General features: G+C 39.7%; 1 protein-coding gene across 1 annotated transcript in view; it reads right to left on the minus strand.

Annotated features, from left to right (window-relative positions):
• Window positions 1–11309, minus strand: part of INTU (inturned planar cell polarity protein) — an 88957-nt gene that overhangs the window by 60316 nt on the left and 17332 nt on the right. The window contains exon 2 of the mRNA XM_011978237.1: window positions 6551–7086. Within this exon, the coding sequence (XP_011833627.1) occupies window positions 6551–7086 (536 nt within the window). The remainder of the gene's footprint in view (window positions 1–6550; window positions 7087–11309) is intronic.

Here is an 11309-nt window from a genome sequence, read left to right on the forward strand (position 1 = left end):
TCTGTTTGTTAGTTTTCCTTCTAACAGTCAGGACCCTCAGCTGCAGGTCTGTTGGAGTTTGCTTGAGGTCCACTCCAGACTCTGTTTGCCTGGGTATCAGCAGCAGAGGCTGCAGAAGATAGAATATTGCTGAACAGCAAGTGTTGCTGTCTGATTCTTGCTCTGGAAGCTTCGTCTCAGAGGTGTACCCAGCCATGTGAGGTGTGAGGTGTCCGTCTGCACCTAGTGGGGGATGTCTCCCAGTTAGGCTACTCAGGCGTCAGGGATCCACTTGAGCAGGCAGTCTGTCCATTCTCAGATCTCAAGCTCTGTGCTGGGAGAACCACTGCTCTCTTCAAAGCTGTCAGACAGGGACATTTACCTCTGCCGAGGTTTCTGCTGCTTTTTGTTTAGCGATGCCCTGTCCCCAGAGGTGCAGTCTACAGAGGCAGGCAGGCCTCCTTGAGCTGTCGTCGGCTCCACCCAGTTCGAGCTTCCCAGCGGATTTGTTTACCTACTTAAGCCTCAGCAATGGCATGCGCCCCTCCCCCAACCTCACTGCCGCCTTGCAGTTAGATCTCAGACTACTGTGCTAGCAATGAGGGAGGCTCCATGGGCGTGGGTCCCTCCGGGCCAGATGTGGGATATAATCTCCTGGTGTGCCATTTGCTAAGACCCTTGGTAAAGTGCAGTAGTAGGGTGGGAGTTACCCGATTTTCCAGGTGTTTTGTGTCTCAGTTTCCCTTGGCTAGGTAAAGGAATTCCCTTCCCCCTTGTGCTTCCCAGATGAGGCGATGCCTCACCCTGCTTTGGCTCTCGCTGGTTGGGCTGCACCCACTGACCAGCACCGACTGTCTGACACGCTCCAGTAAGATGAACCTGGCACCTCAGTTGAAAATGCAGAAATCACCCATCTTCTGTGTCGCTCATGCTGGAAGCTGGAGGCTGGAGCTGTTCCTATTCGGCCATCTTGGGCGCCCCCTCCACAAATAAAAAATAGACTGTCTTTTCAAAGATGTTTGTGTAATGAACAGCCTTGGACAACAGAGATAGTGTTTCCATCCTGAGCAAAGGTCAAGCTTGTTTACTGAATGGTATAATAAGGTCAATGCTGTGCTCAATATCTTATTATTAATAATGGTTCTTTATAAAAGATTGGTGTTCCCTAAGTTCAGAGTTCCTTTCCTTTAAGGAAACCAATTATTAGGCATGACTTGGCCATCTGTAGGGTTGGCAAACAGATGAAAATGTTGACACTTTAGGTACTAGTATTCCTCCTTTTTTGAGGCGGAGTCTCGCTCTGTCACCCAGGCTGGAGTGCAGTGGCCAGATCTCAGCTCACTGCAAGCTCCGCCTCTCAGGTTTACGCCATTCTCCTGCCTCAGCCTCCTGAGTAGCTGGGACTACAGGTGCCCGCCACCTTGCCTGGCTAGTTTTTTATATTTTTTAGTAAAGACAGGGTTTCACCATGTTAGCCAGGATGGTCTCGATCTCCTGACCTCGTGATCTGCCCTTCTCGGCCTCCCAAAGTGCTGGGATTACAGGCTTGAGCCACTGTGCCTGGCCTATTCCTCCTTTTTTTCCTTCCTCTCCTTGATATCTCCATTGAATGAGAACAGGGTTAAGTGCAGAGTGAGCAGGAGTAGTTTCTTAAGCCAACTGTGAAGGCTTGAACTAGGTTTAGATGCTCAAGAGATACAATTCAGATGAGAGTTTTGCAAGCATGGGCACCAAGTCATTATGATGGTTAACTATTACAACACTTCAGACAAACTTTTCTTAAAAGTAAGAACTTGCAGAGTAAAATAAACTTTCAACTTGAAGTTCACTTGGAGAAAAAAAAAAAAAGACACAACAAGATGCCTGTTTAATTTCTCCCACATAAGAGATTAAACGAGTACTATGTCAAATTACTTATAGCTGTAGTGATTTAAAAAAAAAAATAAAGGAATGATAGACACAGTATAGCTGTGTCAATGTAAAATGAAACCACTTTTGGCCTATCCTAGTGATTAGTTCTGTTGTCTATAGTTTGTTATCCTCAGGGCATAGAAATAGTAAGACCATTTTAAATTTGTTACTTTAAACTAAAATTCCATTGGATGATGTCCCAAATGACTTTTTTCTCCAAATCCTAATGAATACATGCCTGTAGCTGAGTCTTATAGGGAGTATCATCTAAAAGTATCAAGTCTAACAAACCTCTAAAAAGAGGAGATGGCTCATCATAAAAATATATGAAAATAAATTTTTAAAGCAAGTGTAGTATACTCAATATTTTTAAATGTTTAGTAAAAAATTTTCCCATTCTATGAAATAAGTATTATATCCACTTCTTATTCTCCCAGACTTTGTTTTCCTCTAGTGTTTCTGAGCACTTCTGTGAAGTGACTCAGATATGGCCGGCTTCCTGGACATCACACCTTTGCTGTGAACATCCTACACTCCAGGAAAGGTCTTTCTCAATAAGTACACAGGAGTCATTAATATGCTTTGTCCCATTTCAAAGGCTAAAAGGAAATAAACTATATGATTGGTTTGCATTGTTAAATAAGAAATGGCCTGGGAATTATTGGGTAGAAATAAGAGAAAATTTTTATTAAGAGATATATTTAAGAACCAAATAAAATATTTTAAAAAGAGACCAGTTTATCACAGTTCCTCAATGTAAAGTTAATTATATGAGTAAAGCCATCAATTTCTCAGTAGACACTTAACATCAAACAACATATGTGTACTAAAGGGCTACTACATGAGGCACCAAGGGCTATGAAAATATATATGCAAAAGTTTGTTTACTGCTCTGTTTATACTATATATAAAATGAATATACAAATTAAGACATTATTTTTGACAAAAAATTATTGTATATAAAGGTAGGAAAAGGGAAGGATATATATCAAAATGTTATCTTTGGGTATATGGAATTTTTCTTTTTTGCTTAATTGTATTTTCTAAATTGTCTACAATGAATGGATATTATTACTATTGCAAAAAGAAAAAAACTCATATTTTACCAAGAAACCCCCACTGTGGCAGGCAGCATAACTGCCCCCCAAAGATGTCTATGTCTCAATCCCTGAAATCTCTGAATCTGCTACCTTACACAGCAAAAAGGACTTTGCAGTTGTAATTAACTTAAAAAGATTGGAAGATTATCCGAATGATCCTCAGGTAATCATAAAGGTCTTTATAGGAGGAAGGCAGAAGTGTCAGGGTCAGCATGAGACAGACTGGAAGATGCTATGCTGCTGGCTTTGATTATGGAGGACAGGACCACAAGCCAAAGAATGCAGGTAGCCTCTGAAAGCTGGCCAAGGAATGAGATTCTTCCCTGGGGCCTCCAAAAGGAATGTAGCCCTGTGGACACCTTGATTTTCATACAAGAAGACCCATTTTAGATTTCTGGCTTACATTATTGCAACATGATAAATTTGTATGTTTTAAACGACTAATTTTGTGGTAATTTGTCACGGCAGCAATAGAAGATGAATGCACTAGCCTAATAATATAAAGCAATCTTTGTGATGCACCAAAAAAGGAACCACGAATGTTAAAAAACAAAGATGGACATACAACATGTATCTGGAGGTCAGTTAGGAAAAAAAATAAATCAGCCTTGCTTGTTACAGGTGGGGATTTATGGACAGACAGAGTGGCAAATATGTATGGGACAGAAAAATGAGATCAAATTGTGAATTTAAATTGATTCTTTAAATTAAGCCAAATTTGACTTCAGGGAAAGGGAATTTGGTTTTTGAAAAGCAGTTACTATACTGCCATTTTATACATTCAAAACTCAATGTTTTCTGCCAATGCATTTACTAACAATAAATTTTGTTACTTTTTTTTGAGTTTCAATCTCAATCCCTCATCTGTAACATGTGGGCACTAAACTAGAGAGAATTAAGGCCCCTCCCAACCTACCATTCTAGAAGTCCTTGAATAATGGTACTAATTTGTTTTTGTGAAAACTGTTAAAAGAAGAAAAATTAGACATTTATCCTGCCTTTCCTGTCTGAACCATATGTCAAGGTTACCAAACAGAGGTGATGGGGAGTTTCTTTCTACAAAAGTAGTCTAACTGAAATATCGAGAAAGACAGACAGAATTGGAATACCACCATTTTGCAGTCCCTCAATGAATTAATGGATCCAGGCAATGATCATCAATAACTGCTAACATCACAAAAAGAAAAACAGCAGATAATATATTGTTCTTGATGGAAGCACACAGACCACCTCTAAAATATGTTTAATAGGCCTCAAGATCTAACGACCAGCTTATAGGAAATACCACTGAAAGGGGAGCATGTTAAATGAATTCTGGCTCCTTTTATAGAACTAAAAAAACAAACCATAGAGATATTTAGTTCAATCCTATCATTTCACAAGAAGGAAAGTTGAGGACCCAAGGGAATGTAAGTATGTATTAGCCCCTGTTCCAGTCATCTATTGCTGCAGAATCAGTCATCCAAACAATTTTTTTTTTTTTTGAGACAGCGTCTCTCTGTATTCCCCAGGCTGGAGTGCAGTGGTACAATCTTGGCTCATTGCAAACTCTGCCTCCCAGGTTCAAGTAATTCTCATGCCTTAGCCTCCCCAGTAGATGAGATTACAGGCATGCACCACCAGGTCCAGCTAAGTTTTGTATTTTTAGTAGACACGGGGTCTTGCCATATTGGCCAGGCTGATCTCAAATCCCTGGCCTCAAGTGATCTGCCCACCATGGCCTCCCAAAGTGCTGGGATTACAAGTGTGAGCCACCAAGCCAGGCCTATCCAAATAATTTTGAGGCTTAAAACAACAACTGGCTGGGTGTGGTGGCTCATGCCTGTAATCCCAGCACTTTGGGAGGCCGAGGTGGGTGGATCACCTGAGGTCAGGAGTTCAAGACCAGCTTGACCAATATGGTGAAACTCCGTCTCTACTAAAAAATACAAAAAAATCATCCAGGCATGGTGGTGGGTGCCTGTAACCCCAACTACTTGGGAGGCTGAGGCAGGAGAATCGCTTGAACCTGGGAGGTGGAGGTTTAAATGAGCCAAGATGGCGCCATAGAACTCTAGCCTGGGCGACGAGCGAAACTCCATCAATATATAACAACAACAATCATTTATCATCTCTCCTGGTTCTGGGGTTAACTGGGGCCAGCTGTGGTTCTCACTTGGGATTCCTCATGCAGTTACAGCCAGATGGTGGTTGGGGCTGGAGTCATCTTAAAGGCTTCTCACTCAAATCTGGTGGCGAGGGCTTCAGCTGGGAATAGCAGCTGGATCACTGGTGTCTTGGCCTCTTCACATAAGGGTGACTGGGTTCTAAGGGCAAGTATCCCCAAAATAACCAGGCAGAAGCTGCATCACTTTTTATGATCCAACCTCTTAAGTCACATGGCACCAATTAAGCTGTAGTCACCAGCCCACTCAGATTCAATGACAAAGAGCACAACTCTCTGTGGGAGGAGTATCAACACTACATTTTAAGAAAGTGTGCAGATCCTGTTGAGATCATTCTGGAACACATACTTTGCCACAGATGCCCTTCCTACAAGATTGTATATGATCCTCCTTGTAAACCCCTATGATGACACTTACCAGTGAGGAACTGCCTGCCTATCTGTAACCCATCTCTTCCACTAAAACATAGCTCCTTTCAAGAAATAATTGGATCAGTAAAGTAATCTTTTATTTCTGGCACTTAGCAGATGCTAAAAAAACAAATTGTCAAATCAGTGAACAAACAAATGAAATTCAGATTTAAAGTTGGAAATATTTGAAAATGTATCTGTAAATGTTCTTCATTTAAACCTCTTATGCTAGATAAACTTAAAAGACTGTCAGCTTTTAGAACTTACTACTTTTAAATTTTAGTAATGATATATCCTCACATTTGACTCATTTATCTATAAGTAATAAGATTGCTACTAACTCAAACATTGTATCTAACAGCTTAAAATTTATCAGCAACACAAAATGCTCATTTTAATATGTATTCAGAATAACTTGTGGGTTTATTTTTCTTGAAAATTGGTGGGATATTTTATGACACATATATTTTATGACACACGCCCTTAAAAGGAAATTTATGTATAATACCACTATTGCTAAATATGCCAAATGAAACAGTTGCAAACCACTCCAAGAACTTAGTGTACTCAAGTGCAAACATACAATTTAAAAGTATTTTTATTCATAAATTATATATTTTTGTATCCTGTTACTGGATATAGCCATTCAAACCTAAATTATCACTCTATGATCAACTTTTTTTTCTTGTCAGCAAATATAACCAAGATGAAATAAAATTATATAATTCAAAACTTGAAAATTAGGTAAGCTATTTCTTGGCCTGAACAAGGCACGCACATATTCAACACACTGAACTGGTTATTTTAGAACACTATACCTTGTAGTGTACCATGTGTAACCATTTCTCTACTGTACCAAATGTCATTAATCAGTTCTTAATCTGTGGAGACTGTATGTAATTGCTTTTATCACATTTCCCGCCAGGTGTCATCGTTAATCATGTATCTCTGTAAACAAGGATGGATGTGTACCAGCAACACTTACCAATGAGTACCTGACCACTCTTCATAGCAGATCCCCCTGGCAGCAGGCCATGAACCACAAGCCTCTCTCCATCACCCTGCTTTCCAGTTCTTCTCCAGCTCCACTTGGTCTGATGAATAATTCCAACCAGCACTTCCAGAAGCTTGAGCTGCTCTTTGGCTTTGATGACAGTTAGCTTTTTGGGGTTTACATAAACATTCACATCTTTGTACCGCTGTTGGACAATGACTCCTGTCTTCTGATTGGACTGATGCTTTAGAATGGATACTGGTCCATTGTCATTGCTATTTTTTTTATTGCAGCGCTTGGGTAAAAGTCTTTTCCTTCTTAAAATTTTGGTAAACTGCTTGAGTTTGGGTTCATACTTTTTTCTTTCTTTGTAATCATCTTCAATGATAATCTCATTTTCACTGAACCTGACATGGTTCACAGTTGGTGTCTCAGGAAGGAGGCTTTCTTCTTCATCCTCACTCAATTCCAAATAAAACAGCTCTCCATTTTTCTGCACACTGTCCAGCCATTCAGGCTCAAGATCACTATGAAGGAGAGAAAAGATAATCTTAATAGCAGCCCAATATATATAAAAAAAGGCATGTCATCCTGGCATGGGGGTGAGGGTAGAGGCTGGGGAGCAGGAAGATGGGAAAGGGTGAAACTTCTTTATTATTTCAAATTATCCTTACTATTTCTAATTTATTGTGAGCCTCAACATTATTTCCTATAGGATGCTTTTTTTTGTAGAGCTTTGAAGAATAGGAGTTGGGGGAGAAGGAATCAAAAAGGCATAGCAACAGAAAGGAAAACCAATGAAAAAAAAAGATGGTCCCCTTATAGAATCTATGAGTTGAAAAAAATTAAATCAACCACTGTGTGGTTACTGTTCACTTTAAACAATTTCACTGAATGACAATTTGCATTAGCAGTTGATTATGCAATTATATCCACAGAAGTATGTCACTTGGAAACTGTACATGAAAATATATTATTTGCATATAAATTATTTAGGATGGTTGTCAGGTTAAAATGAAAGCTAAAGCCTACCAGCTTTAACAGACTTTTACATAAGTTTTCAAAACAGAAACACCCACTTCACCATGAACTAAAATCTGCCCTGAAAACAACCCATTTATAATCACAGTTAATATAGTAATGATCACTTTACAGTCTATAATTTCCATAAAGCTCCTTTTTATGAAAAACTGTAGTAGAAAAAACAAAGCATATATTACATAATTCATCATGTGATTATAAAAAATATTTTTAACTGGGAAGTATGCTGCTGAAAAAAACCAAATTACTGCTATTAAAATGATTGAAATAGCATTAAGAAGCAAACATACTCATGGTAACAAACCTAACTCTACCCTGTTCAATGTTATGAACAGTTTACCTTTCAAACTGCTCTTCTTTAAAGTGAAACCAGTTATAGCAGAAAAATTAACATGTAGAGAGTCTTTTCAGAAACATGAGCTGTAATATTCCGGCCTGAAAGAGTATAATTTGTGTTGTAATCATTAAATCAGATAGAAGACATTTCTGTTTTCTGCAGTGTTTATTAGCAACTCCAGTTCTTTTAACTTAAAAGTCAAATGTCTCTTTCTAAAATACTTTGAAAATTAGTCCCCAAAATATACTATTCTATTACTCAACTCAAACTAACCACTGCTCTCGTCTGTGGCTGGTTGTTAATATAAAATTTTCAACTACATATGAGTCATTTAAAAATAATGCCTAACAAGCTCAAAATATCAAAACTAACATTTCTTTGGGACTTGTTGGTTCCCAGTGTGTGGCATCATCATAGACACTAAGCCTCATTTGTTACAGATTATTAACCAAATATCGCTTATTTCAACCATACCTATCTGTACCCACAGAATCAATATTTAAATAACTATGCAGTTCTACTCTTGAGAGTCTAAATAACTATATCCCCACCATAATCATTTAGATAACAAAGCTACCTTAATTTTAATTGCTACAGTGTAAATACCATGATTGCACATTAATTACTTAAAAACATATGTATCAACTTAATATATATATCAATTTAAACAATGAATAAAGTGTATCAGCCTTATTATCTCACCCTTTTAACCTGGTAAGTTATTTGTATTAGAGATATATAAAAGAAACATTTTCTTCCACTTGCTAAATACGAAGATGATTCATTTCAATCTCTAAAATTTGAATGTGAAATCACTTTTGGTTATGATTCAAAGATCCAATCCAAGCAGGTGGGGGCCAAGGGGATAGCATCTTGGCATTCAATTGTGGAGCAACTAAACAGCGCCAGGAACTGTGGTAAGTACCAGAATTATAATGATGAGAATGTCAGTTCCGGTCCTCGGTTAGTAAAGAAGAGAAAGTGAGGAAGAATTCATGACAGTACACAGGGTAAGTACAAGACAGAGGCATACAGGAGAGTCACCCAGCTTAGCCATACAGGAGAGTCACCCAGCTTAGCCTAGCTGGAAGTTGAGGGGAGATCAGGGAGACCCCAGAAATCAGTTTGAAAAGGATAAATGGGGGAGGGAGAGAGATGGGGAGCTGAAGGGAAAGCCGTGAAGAGGATTTCAAACAGGAGTAACAGCATAAGCAAAGACCTGATGATAGTCCCCATGACCTAGACGGAGAACCACTGGCAGTCTGCAGTTGCCAGAGTAAATGTGGAAGGTGGGGGAATGACAGAAGTGGTCAAGCCTTAGTTTTGCCAGGGTTTTTAGATCATCCTAAGGGGTTTGGCTTTTGTAGTGCAGGTGAGAAGGCATCAACAAAGAGTTTTAAGTAGAGAGTTTATGTCTTAGATATCCCTGGATAGGCCTACTTTGGCAAGTAAATGGTTGGTGGATTTGAGGTGGACAAGACTCAAGTCAGGAGGACTAGTCAGGGGGCTGTTTCAGTAGTTGAGGCAAAAATGACAAATAAAGCAATAGAAGAGATGGAAAGTAGGAAACACATTTGAGAAACTCTTGAGAATCACCAGAACTCTGAGACTGATTAGGTGGGGAGAGAGAGACAGCAGGATTCAGGTTGACTGGATTTCTAGTTGGTGACTACACTTTCATGCATCCTTTTGTGCATATCTATGTGCAGACTCATTGTAATAAATGGGAACACAATCTTAATATAAGTCATTTTCTCTTACTATCTCTCTCTCACATGAACACTGTTAAAAAATTCATGCTTTATAATCACATACAAACACATATAGGGTTATTCTGTCACTGTTTTTAAAAAGTGGAATCATTATATATGTACCTATTAAAGGTATATACTTAACTTCATAATTTCTCACTTAACAATACAGCTTAGAAATCACTAGTGGTTGCATATAATATTCGATATCAAGGATGTAGGACATTTGGTCATTCACCTACTGATAAGCTTTGTGTTCAGTTCTTGTTTTTCCACCACAAAGCTGTAGGAACCATCAATATACACGTGTGTGTGTGTGTGTGTGTGTGTGTATATATATATATATATATATATCTTTACCCAAAAGACTATACCAATTTATATTTTCACTAGTGATATGTGGGATCCATTCTCTTAATGTCTAGATTTTTAAAGATACATCATTTTAAGAAGAGAAAGACATTTTTTAAAAAGAGGAAGAAACTAAAAAGGAAGATAAAGAGGTAGAGACAGGGCAGTGTATATAAGAGACCCCACACAGAAGGGCAACTTATACTGAAAAGCAAATGAACTGAGAAATCATGAAGAGCTGAGTTCAAATTTTGTTCTATTACGATTTTAACCTTTTTAAGATCGACTGATTGATTGCTTTAGTTTTCCTCTTCTTGAAAACAGATTATAGCAGTGGTTCCAAGATGGTCAAATAGGAATAGCTCCAGTCTACAGCTCCCAGCATGAGTGACGCAGAAGACTGGTGATTTCTGCATTTCCAACTGAGGTACCGGGTTCATCTCACTGGGGTTTGTCGGACAGTGGGTGCATGACAGTGGGTGCAGTGCACCAAACGTGAGCAGAGGTAGGGCGAGGCATCCCCTCACCCAGGAAGCACAAGGGGTCAGGGAATTCCCTTTCCTAGCCAAGCAAAGCAGTGACAGACAACACCTGGAAAATCAGGTCACTCCCACCCTAATACTTCGCTTTTCCAATGGTCTTAACAAAAGGCACACCAGGAGATTATATTCCGTGCCTGGCTCAGAGGCTTCCACACCCACAGAACCTCGCTCATTGCTAGCAAAGCAGTCTGAGATCCAACTGCAAGGCGGCAGACAGGCTGGGGGAGGGGCGCCTGCTATTGCTGAAGGTGGAGTAGGTAAAAAAAGAGGCCTGAAGCTCCAACTGGGTGGAGCCCACCACAGCTAAAGGAGGTAAGCCTGCCTCTGTAGACTCCACCTCTGGGAGCAGGGCATAGCTGAACAAAAGGCAGCAGAAACCTCTGCAGACTTAAATGTCCCTGTCTGACAGCTTTGAAAAGAGCAGTGGTTCTCCCAGCACGGACCCTGAGATCTGAGAACAGACAGACTGCCTCCTCAAGTGGGTCCCTGAACCCCAAGTAGCCTAACTGAGAGGCACTCCCAGTAGGGGTAGACTAACACTTCACAAGGCTGGGTACCACTCTGAGACGAAACTGCCAGAAGAACAATCAGGCAGCAACATTTTCTGTTCAGCAATATTCGCTGTTCTGCAGCCTCCGCTGGTGATACCCAGGCAAACAGGGTCTGCAGTGGACCTCAAGCAAACTCCAACAGACCTGCAGCTGAGGGTCCTGACTGTTAGAAGGAAA

The sequence above is a fragment of the Mandrillus leucophaeus genome, unplaced genomic scaffold, assembly GCF_000951045.1.
Source record: "Mandrillus leucophaeus isolate KB7577 unplaced genomic scaffold, Mleu.le_1.0 Scaffold191, whole genome shotgun sequence".
Taxonomy (NCBI): domain Eukaryota; kingdom Metazoa; phylum Chordata; class Mammalia; order Primates; family Cercopithecidae; genus Mandrillus; species Mandrillus leucophaeus.